Below are 12,113 nucleotides of genomic sequence, written 5' to 3' on the forward strand. Positions count from 1 at the left end.
TCACAGACCCAGTTGAACACATTTATCAATCACCGTCCAAGTTCAGCACATTTTCAATCATCCGTCGAGTTAAGCACATTTATCATTCACCGGCCAAGTTCAGCACATTTTCAATCATCGGCCCAATTGAGAACAATTATCAATCACCGGCCCAGTTGAGCACATTTATCATTCACCGGCCCAGTTGAGCACATTTATCATTCACCGGCCAAGTTCAGCACATTTATCATTCAGTTGAGCACATTTTCAATCATCGGCCCAGTTGAGCACATTTATCATTCACCGACCCAGTTCAGCACATTTATCAATCAGTTGAGCACATTTATCAAATACCAACCAAATTCAGCACATTTTCAATCACGGGTCCTGTTGAGCACATATATCATTCACCGGACAAGTTCAGCACATTTATCGTTCACTGGCCAAGTTCAGCACATTTATCATTCAGTTGAGCACATTTATCAAATACCAGCCAAATTCAGCACATTTTCAATTACGGGTCCAGTTGAGCACATATATCATTCACCGGCCAAGTTCAGCACATTTATCGTTCACTGGCCAAGTTGAACACATTTATCAATCACCGGCCAAGTTGAACACTTTTATCAATCACCAACCCAGTTGAACACATTTTTCAATTATCGGCTAAGTTGAATACATTTATCAATCACCGGCCCAGTTGAGCACAGTTATTATTTACCGACCCAATTGAGCACATTTATCATTCACCGACAAATTGAGCACATTTATCAATCACCGGCTCAGTTTTGTAACATTTATCAATCAACGACCCAGCTGAACACAATTATCAATCATCTGCCAAGTTGAACACATTCATCAATCACCGGCCCAGTTGACGACATTTATCATTCACGGACCCAGTTGAGCATATTTATCATTCACCAAGTTCAGCACAGTTATCAATCATCAAAGTACAACGTTCCCGTGTTCATGAGACTAACATGAGAAAACTTTGCACTGATCAAGATAAAAATATTTTCGTCCTTTTAACGAAAAGCTACCAAATCACAAGCACGTTTTATGCATAGAATGATACACACTCAAACACAACACACACAAACACACATACACACACAAAACACACACTCAAACACAACACACACAAACACACATACACACACAAAGCACGCACATACAGCCACAAAACACAAATACAACACACAACAATTGAATATGATTCAAAAGGGTTTCGCACAAGCACAAACATGCACGCAAATTAAATACACTTTTATGCATAGAATTATATAACCTAATGAGTAAAACACAAATATCCCCATTCATAACCAAATATTTGACACTAGCAGGGGCCTTGTGGTAAAAGCGTTCGCTCGTCACGCCGAAGACCCGGGTTCGATTCCCGACATGGGTACAATGTGTGAAGCCCATTTCTGGTGTCCCCCGCCGCGATTTTGCTTGGATATTGCTAAAAGCGGCGTAAAACCATACTCACTGACTTACTCACTGACGCTAGCAAATATTTAATTATGAATTTTACAGAATCAACCCTTATTTAATAGCGCCACAGAGATTCAGGAGAGTTTGAACTCTGACGAATGCCAATCAACACACACGTACTAAGCACACGTTTGGGGGTAGGTGTAATTGTGTGTGTGTGTGTTGGGGGGGGGGGGGGGTTGTTTACAGGGCAACAATTCAGTTTAATTCTATTTCTTTTATTCAGCATAAAGGCCTCACGGCCGAAAGGTGATTTTATATCGTTAAAGTATAATAATAATGTTAAGTTTCAGCAGGTTGCGACTCCGCACTGGCCGCCGTGACGTCGTCGTTGTTGTCAGACGGCATCGGAGCAACGTACATGTTGATAAACTCCTCGAAGCTCAGTCTCCAGTCGCCATCTTTATCCCAGTCTCTGATAAACTCCCGGAGTTCCTCCTCCGTCACGGATCCACGCATGGCGTTCTTCAACTCGTAGAACGAGACGTACCCGTCTTTGTTCTTATCGTAGGCCCGGAACAATCGCCGCAACTCAGCCGCCCTGAAACAGCAGAAAGTGAGTAATATCCCGCTTTCAACGGTATTTCATTTACTGCACGACGTGCAGCTTAATCAACCGATCAAGACACAAACAGGCCAGCAAATAATGTGCTCTTGACAGTGTGCTGAAACCATGAGAATGGTAAGATACAGTGTTATAGAAAGATTGAACTTAGCCTACTGAATATATTATCATATATATCTGTTCCACATTGTGCTCTAAGCATAATATACTCACGCACTCACTCACTCACTCACTCACTCACTCACTCATAAAAACACAACACACACAAACACACATACACACACAAAACACACACTCAAACACAACACACACAAACACACATACACACACAAAGCACGCACATACAGCCACAAAACACAAATACAACACACAACAATTGAATATGATTCAAAAGGGTTTCGCACAAGCACAAACATGCACGCAAATTAAATACACTTTTATGCATAGAATTATATAACCTAATGAGTAAAACACAAATATCCCCATTCATAACCAAATATTTTACACTAGCCTTGTGGTTAAAGCGTTCGCTCGTCTCGCCGAAGACCCGGGTTCGATTCCCGACATGGGTACAATGTGTGAAGCCCATTTCTGGTGTCCCCTGCCGTGATATTGCTAGAATATTGCTAAAAGCGGCGTAAAACCATACTCACTCACTCACTCACTCACTCACTCACTCACTATAAGCACATGTACTTTGAATGAGCTGAGTCAGGTGGCACCGCCCCCGATATGGCCGCCAGGAACTCTTCCAGGGTCAGTTTCCAACTCCCGTCTTCATCGGAACTGACAAAAGCCTGAAATAGGAATCATGATCCATTTCATTAAACATTCAATTCCACAGGACGCATACAAACAACGGAGACAAATGCACCCAAAATAATCAAAGGGCATTTGAGTGACGTCAGTGACGTCGTTCAGCGCAATAATGCAACAGAAGTCTCGATTTTTTCGTTAACAGAAACATTTCTAATATACAGCTGACCCGTTCTAAATACACAGAGGCAATTACGATTCGACATAGGTATAATTGCCATGACACGAGGTTAACGGTCAACCGCTCAAACTACCTACGTAACCAGGTTCGGTATGCACAGCCGGACAGTGACCTATGTAGCAGAATGTTTGATGGCCATGTATTGAAACACTAAGTTTTTCTCTCTGTCTGGTAATATTGTTCTCTCCATTTTTTTATAATATGAATATAGACAGATTTCAGTTAGACCAGACCCTGTTAATCCGGACACCTTACATTACGGACCACCACTGCTGGGGACGCACGATACAGAACTGATAGTACTGATTCCGGTTGGAATTGGGAGTCCCAGAAACCTCTGCTGGTCGTGTGAGGTGTCTGAATGGATCGAGTGGTCAGGCCCGGTGACTTGGTTGATTGAGTGACATCGTACACCGACGGTGTGACTCATTGCTCACAATATCACTCACTGTATTGTCTGGTGAAACTGCAGCATGGTATCTCACGAGGCTAGCACTATAAACCCCGAGTGCGAAATCGGCACCTCCGGAAGCGCTCGTTAAATCTCCGACAACATCCTCATCATCAACTAAAAACCTGGCCTATATTCCGGAACAGTACAAGTCCATGTCAGTATAACTGAACCCCGTTTCACCCCCCACCATCGTGACTGACCAGGCATTACCTGTATGACGTCTTTAGGAAGTCTATGGCCACATTTGTCTAGCAGCTTCTCGCAGTTTTCCAGGGACAGACAGCCGCTCCCATCACCGTCAGTCTCATCTACCTGCAACATCACATACCGCTCTTACTGATAGGCAAGATGGCCAGCATGGCAGACATACTTGTGGACTACTTAATGACGTGTCAATGCGTGATCAGTATCAAATGTGTGTAAGTATGCAAGCATTATGTGTCAACAGTTCCAGTTAGCTAGTACATACTAGTTTAATTATACTCTCCTGGGTACTATACTTCAGTTATACACATACTCTTCTAGGTAGTATACTTCAGTTATACCTATACTCTCCCTGGTAGTATACTTCGGTTATACCCATACTCTCTAAGGTAGTATACTTCTGTTATACTCTCCCTGGTAGTAAACTTCAGTTATACCCATACTCTTCCTGGTAGTATACTTCAGTTATACGCTCCCTGGGAGTATACTTCAGTTATACCCATACTCTTCCTGGTAGTGTACTTCAGTTATACCCATACTCTTCTAGAAAGTATACTTCAGTTATACCTATACTCTCCCTGGTAGTATACTTCAGCTATACACATACTCTCCCTGTTAGTATAATTCATTTATACCCATATTATCTCTGGTAGTATACTTCAGTTATACCAAAACTCTCCGTTAGTAAACTTCAGTTATACCAATACTCTCCCAGGTAGTATACTTCAGTTATACCCATACTCTCCTTGGTAGTATACTTCAGTTATACTCTCCCTGTAAGTATGTTTCAGTTATACCCATACACTCCTAGGTAATATACTTCAGTGATATCCATACTCTCCTCGTATGTATACTTCAAGTATATCCATACTCTCCTCGGATGTATACTTCAATTATATCCATACTCTCCTCGTATGTATACTTCAAGCATATCCATGTTCTCCTCGGATATATATTTCAAGTATATCCATACTCTCCACGTATGTATACTTCAGGTATATCCATACTCTCCTCGGTAGTATACTTCAAGTATATCCATACTCTCCTCGGTAGTATACTCCAGGCATATCCATACTCTCCTCGGGTGTATACTTCAGGTATATCCATACTCGCCTCGGTAGTATACTTCAGGTATATCCATACTCTCCTCGGATGTATACTTCAGGTATATCCATACTCTCCTCGTATGTATACTTCAGGTATATCCATACTCTCCTCGTATGTATACTTCAGGTATATCCATACTCTCCTCGTATGTATACTTCAGTGATATCCTTATTTCCTCGGATGTATACTCCAGGAATATCCATATTCTCCTCGGATGTATACTTCAGGTATATCCATACTCTCCTCGTATGTATACTTCAGTGGTATCCTTATTCTCCTCGGATGTATACTTCAGGTATATCCATACTCTCCTCGGATGTATACTTCAGGTATATCCATTCTCTCCTCGTATGTATACTTCAGGTATATCCATACTCTCCTCGTATGTATACTTCAGTGATATCCTTATTTCCTCGGATGTATACTCCAGGAATATCCATATTCTCCTCGGATGTATACTTCAGGTATATCCATACTCTCCTCGTATGTATACTTCAGTGGTATCCTTATTCTCCTCGGATGTATACTTCAGGTATATCCATACTCTCCTCGGATGTATACTTCAGGTATATCCATTCTCTCCTCGGATGTATATTTCAGGTATATCCATACTCTCCTCGGATGTATACTTCAGGTATATCCAAACTCTCCTCGGATGTATATTTCAGGTATATCCATACTCTCCTCGGATGTATATTTCAGGTATATCCATACTCTCCTCGGATGTATACTCCAGGTATATCCATACTATCCTCGGATGTATACTTCAGGTATATCCATACTCTCCTCGGATGTATATTTCAGGTATATCCATACTCTCCTCGGATGTATACTTCAGGTATATCCTTACTCTCCTCGGATGTATATTTCAGGTATATCCATACTCTCCTCGGATGTATACTTCAGGTATATCCATACTATCCTCGGATGTATACTTCAGGTATATCCATTCTCTCCTCGGATATATATTTCAGGTATATCCATACTCTCCTCGGGTGTATACTTCAGGTATATCCATACTATCCTCGGATGTATACTTCAAGCATATCCATACTCTCCTCGGATATATATTTCAAGTATATCCATACTCTCCTCGGGTGTATACTTCAGGTATATCCATACTCTCCACGTATGTATACTTCAGGTATATCCATACTCTCCTCGGATGTATACTTCAGTGATATCCTTATTTCCTCGGATGTATACTCCAGGAATATCCATATTCTCCTCGGATGTATACTTCAGGTATATCCATACTCTCCTCGTATGTATACTTCAGTGGTATCCTTATTCTCCTCGGATGTATACTTCAGGTATATCCATACTCTCCTCGGATGTATACTTCAGGTATATCCATTCTCTCCTCGGATGTATATTTCAGGTATATCCATACTCTCCTCGGGTGTATACTTCAGGTATATCCATACTATCCTCGGATGTATACTTCAAGCATATCCATACTCTCCTCGGATATATATTTCAAGTATATCCATACTCTCCTCGGGTGTATACTTCAGGTATATCCATACTCTCCACGTATGTATACTTCAGGTATATCCATACTCTCCTCGGGTGTATACTTCAGGTATATCCATACTCTCCACGTATGTATACTTCAGGAATATCCATACTCTCCTCGGTAGTATACTCCAGGTATATCCATACTCTCCTCGTATGTATACTTCAAGTATATCCATACTCTCCTCGGGTGTATACTTCAGGAATATCCATACTCTCCTCGGTGGTATATTTCAGGTATATCCATACTCTCCTCGGTAGTATACTCCAGGTATATCCATACTCTCCTCGTATTTATACTTCAGTGGTATCCTTATTCTCCTCGGATGTATACTTCAGGTATATCCATACTCTCCTCGGATGTATACTTCAGGTATATCCATTCTCTCCTCGGGTGTATACTTCAAGCATATCCATACTCTCCTCGGATGTATACTTCAGGTATATCCATTCTCTCCTCGGATGTATACTTCAGGTATATCCATACTCTCCTCGGGTGTATACTTCAGGTATATCCATACTATCCTCGGATGTATACTTCAAGCATATCCATACTCTCCTCGGATATATATTTCAAGTATATCCATACTCTCCTCGGGTGTATACTTCAGGTATATCCATACTCTCCACGTATGTATACTTCAGGTATATCCTTACTCTCCTCGGGTGTATACTTCAGTGATATCCTTATTTCCTCGGATGTATACTCCAGGAATATCCATATTCTCCTCGGATGTATACTTCAGGTATATCCATACTCTCCTCGTATGTATACTTCAGTGGTATCCTTATTCTCCTCGGATGTATACTTCAGGTATATCCATACTCTCCTCGGATGTATACTTCAGGTATATCCATTCTCTCCTCGGATGTATATTTCAGGTATATCCATACTCTCCTCGTATGTATACTTCAGGTATATCCATACTCTCCTCGGGTGTATACTCCAGGAATATCCATATTCTCCTCGGATGTATACTTCAGGTATATCCATACTCTCCTCGTATTTATACTTCAGTGGTATCCTTATTCTCCTCGGATGTATACTTCAGGTATATCCATACTCTCCTCGGATGTATACTTCAGGTATATCCATTCTCTCCTCGGGTGTATACTTCAAGCATATCCATACTCTCCTCGGATGTATACTTCAGGTATATCCATTCTCTCCTCGGATGTATACTTCAGGTATATCCATACTCTCCTCGGGTGTATACTTCAGGTATATCCATACTCTCCTCGGGTGTATACTTCAAGCATATCCATACTCTCCTCGGATGTATACTTCAGGTATATCCATACTCTCCTCGGATGTATATTTCAGGTATATCCATACTCTCCTCGGGTGTATACTTCAGGTATATCCATACTCTCCTCGGGTGTATACTTCAAGTATATCAATACTCTCCTCGGATATATATTTCAGGTATATCCATACTCTCCTCGGATGTATACTTCAGGTATATCCATACTCTCCTCGGATGTATACTTCAGGTATATCCATACTCTCCTCGGGTGTATGCTTCAAGCATATCCATACTCTCCTCGGGTGTATACTTCAAGCATATCCATACTCTCCTCGGATGTATACTTCAGGTATATCCATTCTCTCCTCGGGTGTATACTTCAGGTATATCCATTCTCTCCTCGTATGTATACTTCAGTGATATCCTTATTTCCTCGGGTGTATACTTCAGGTATATCCATTCTCTCCTCGGATGTATACTTCAAGTATATCCATACTCTCCTCGGGTGTATACTTCAGGTATATCCATACTATCCTCGGATGTATACTTCAAGCATATCCATACTCTCCTCGGATATATATTTCAAGTATATCCATACTCTCCTCGGGTGTATACTTCAGGTATATCCATACTCTCCACGTATGTATACTTCAGGTATATCCTTACTCTCCTCGTATGTATACTTCAGTGGTATCCTTATTCTCCTCGGATGTATACTTCAGGTATATCCATACTCTCCTCGGGTGTATACTTCAGGAATATCCATACTCTCCTCGGTGGTATATTTCAGGTATATCCATACTCTCCTCGGTAGTATACTCCAGGTATATCCATACTCTCCTCGTATGTATACTTCAAGTATATCCATACTCTCCTCGGATGTATACTTCAGGTATATCCATACTCTCCTCGTATGTATACTTCAAGTTTATCCATACTCTCCTTGGGTGTATGTATAAGTTAGCTATACCCTATTTTGCTCGGTTGTGTGAGGTACAACTTGTTATGCTGTTTGATATTTTAGTTAATCGATTTGTTGGTGTATCGTTTACTACGATATCTTGCCCTTCCCAGTTACAGATCACTTGGCTGATGATTGTATCAGTATCTTTATCGAAACATCATAATGGAAGAATAAAAAAAGTCCTTAAGTCAACCCTGAGATCTGGATGAGAATCAAGACACATACTGCTGCTTCTTGCAATATTGAAATGTTTGGGTCTTCGTACTGATTCACCTTTCCGTGAATATTAACCTGATTAATGTTACAAAATCAACATATACAATGTGGCGATACATTGAAAATATGCAGTAGTTGAATTTGTGCGCCGTTTGAAATCGCAAATATATATAGTTAACAGTACCGCATCACAGTTTATGCAAAATTATTGAAACGAATTTCAAAGGAATGTTCCCTGTAACTGATAAGCGACGAACGACGGATGCACGGGTGAATGGCGAACATCCGGCTGGCATTGTCCCGCGTCTTGTTTTGGGAGATACCATATGAATTTGAGAATGTTTGCTCAATCCAGAATGTATACAACTTTCTGTAAAACCACATACTTGAAATTCATGTTTCCACTGAGAGTGGTTTCAAGTGTCCACCAGGAAGGTGGCTGTTTCACCTTCACTATGACCTTTGCGTACACCTGTAAGAGGCGACTAACGGGATCGGTGGTCAGGCTCGATGACTTGGTTGATGCATGTCATCGTATCCCAATTGCCTGGATCGATGTGCATGACGTCAATCACTGGATTGTCTGGTCCAGACTCTATTACTTACAGACTGCCGTCACATAGCTGGAATATTGCTGAGTGTTGCGTTAAACAAACAAACCAAACAAATCATTTTAGATCCACGTATGGATTAAGAGAGACCTAATAAACTCTCCGAAAGACTGTATGACAAGAGGGATGACTTCAACTTTACAAAAGTCAACTTTCCCTCTATGTCGAGCAATATTCCAGTAACTACAGCTTTCAATGTCTACATTTCACAGCTTTTGAGGTACAATCGAGCATGCTCTTTCGACGAAGATTTCAAAGAGCGCCATACTACTCTTGCTCAAAAGTTCTTCGATCAAGGTTACAACATTCAAGGACTCAGTAAAACTTTCAAAAAGTTTTATTGTATGATATACATGTGTAGGACTTTTCCAAATTTGGCGCATCAGTATAAAATGAATTCCAAAGCAAGTCCTTACTGTGACTTGTACAATACGTTTCCATGTTTTACAGGTGAACAATTGACTTGCCTTTGCATGTGTTTGTGACGCGAACCCCTGGGATCATTAATATGTGATAGTGATTCGTAAACACAAGCTCAAGATATAGTTGTAATCGTAGAATCGACTCAGCTTTTAGAAGAGATTTCTTATGAACATGGAAAGTGTTTTTTTACGCTTTTATTTGTATAACGAGTAGTGTTGGTATGTTATAAGTCTGACTAAAAGTACCATGATTTTCACAAAATGCACCATCTAGTTATAAATAGGCAAATGAATATGATACAATTTAATCTCTGTCGGGATATTTAAATGTGCAATGCGTCAGACAACGATGTGCAAACGTTGATTTGTTTTTGAATTTAACGTTCCTGAAATATCACCCAAAGAAAATAAATCAAAGTCAAAACGTCGTAATTTACATCCTTAATAATCACAGAGGCCACAAGCCCCTTTTAAAGATGTCGATCATTAATACGCTTACCTGATGGAAGAACTCTGTGTATAGTTTCACCTCCTGACGAGATAGGGTCGCCATTGCACGCAAGTACTGCTACTTTTACAGTGACATCGCACGTCTAAACTGCTTTTTATAAATCTTATAAAATATGTGCGTGAACATCAGCTCCAACGTCCACTAAAATATCGTGATGTGTAGGACTAGATCACGTGACTGTTGAAGCGCTGACTTCCTGCATCTGTTGGCCTCTGACTTTACTTCCGGTCCGCGTGCCGCCGGATTGTACAATAATATCGTGTGGGTAATACAGCTTCATTAAACACAGCACTAGGAGTTTACAGATTCAAGGGAATTTTCTGTAATGAAATAACTAACTCGAGACATAGGGAGTTAGTCCTAGCAGTTTGACATCTCTCATTTATTTGTGTTATTTAACGTCTTGTTAATGTCTTCTTGTATTTATCCTTGTAGGATTTGTGAGTAAATACTTCGTTTTCATCCCGCATAATGTTTGTCCTTTAAACCAAATTAATTGACATTACCCCTTTGATATGGTGGCCGAGAAGGGACATCGCATTCTCGCGAGAAAGCGAGAAAACGATATCACGAGACGAGAAAACAATAGCACGAGACGAGAAAGCGATAGCACGAGGCGAGAAAGCGGTAGCACGAGACGAGAAAGCGGTAGCACGAGACGAGAAAGCGATAGCACGAGACGGGATAGCGACAACACGAGACGAGAAAGCGATAGCACGAGACTAGATAGCGACAACACGAGACGAGAAAGCGATAGAACGAGGCGAGAAAGCGACAGAGCGAGAAAGCGATACAGGGAGAAAGCGATGTTTCCCATAATGCCGTACATTATAAAGGATTTTGCTGATATTCAGTGATCCATGCCTATAATTTTCATTGCCATTTTGCCTTGTATGCCTAGAAATTTTTATTAACATTTTGTTGTAGATACATTTGTTAGATAGATACAGAATGCTATGTCGTTTCTTTTGTATACACACATGTGTTTACTTTCTTGTATTGAAGTATGTTAACAAGATTCACATACACATTTTTTGCGAAACTTATTTACCCCTTTCATGGGAGTTACTAGTTCTATGCCTAACGCGCCCCATGCAAAACCATCAATTATGACTGATTTACAATAGTCTCGTCTCGTGTGACCGCTTTCTCGTCTCGTGTTATCGCTTTCTCATCAAGTTTTATCGCTTTCTCGTGTTACCGCTTTCTCGTCTCGTGTTATCGCTTTCTCGTCTCGTGTTATTGCTTTATCATCTCGTGTTACCGCTTTTTCGTCTCGTGTGACCGCTTTCTCGTCTCGTGTTACCGCTCTCTCGTCTCGTGTTATCGCTTTCTCGTCTCGTTTTATCGCTTTATCGCGGCCGAAATTGAAGGCGCAAAAACGATGTCCCATCTCGACCACCATACATTTACCATATAATTAACTTTTTAGAGTATTCGTATAAAAGAAGAAGACAGATTACTGATGGCGGTAGTGGAGTAGCCTTGTTGCTGAAGCGTTCGCTCATCTCGATGACCGGCCGGGTTCGATCCCCCGCATTGTGACATTGTGTAAAGCCATTATTTTGCCGGAATATTGATAAAAGCTGCGTAATTAAACTCAATCATTCACTCATGAGTGCGCATGATCATATTGTCATTTATTGTGTCAACATTATTTCGGATGGGATTCTTTTTACGAAATTGTGTGCTCACTCTACGCAACAAGGCAATATCCCCCGAAATATTCATGATCTCTTATTGTTTGTTCAGTATATGTTCTTCTAACATGTAAACATTGGCGTCTTCAAAAAACTATCGACAAAGTGAGGTGAAATGGGG

At 40.8% G+C, this 12,113-nt stretch overlaps 1 protein-coding gene across 1 annotated transcript; it reads right to left on the reverse strand.

The window, feature by feature from the left end:
* Positions 1–1,697: 1,697 nt before the first annotated feature.
* LOC139464538 (troponin C, isoallergen Bla g 6.0101-like) lies at positions 1,698–10,448 on the reverse strand. The gene is made up of 4 exons (XM_071246060.1): positions 10,281–10,448; positions 3,703–3,804; positions 2,738–2,838; positions 1,698–2,017 (listed from the first exon to the last, which is right to left on the reverse strand). Exons 1-4 carry the CDS (start codon positions 10,332–10,334, stop codon positions 1,759–1,761), a joined length of 516 nt encoding a protein of 171 aa, XP_071102161.1. The 5' UTR covers positions 10,335–10,448; the 3' UTR covers positions 1,698–1,758.
* Between the last annotated feature and the right edge of the window lie 1,665 nt (positions 10,449–12,113).

Source organism: Haliotis cracherodii, unplaced genomic scaffold (genome assembly GCF_022045235.1).
Source record: "Haliotis cracherodii isolate W230 unplaced genomic scaffold, xgHalCrac1.p SCAF_17, whole genome shotgun sequence".
Lineage (NCBI taxonomy): Eukaryota > Metazoa > Mollusca > Gastropoda > Lepetellida > Haliotidae > Haliotis > Haliotis cracherodii.

Coding starts and splice junctions, on each gene's coding strand:
- LOC139464538 (XM_071246060.1), bottom strand. CDS start 10,334: ATGGCGACCCTATCTCGTCAGGAGGTGAAACTATACACAGAGTTCTTC. Junction 2,839..3,702: donor TTCCTAAAGACGTCATACAG/GTAATGCCTGGT, acceptor TTCCTATTTCAG/GCTTTTGTCAGTTCCGATGA. Junction 2,018..2,737: donor CCTGACTCAGCTCATTCAAA/GTACATGTGCTT, acceptor CTGCTGTTTCAG/GGCGGCTGAGTTGCGGCGAT.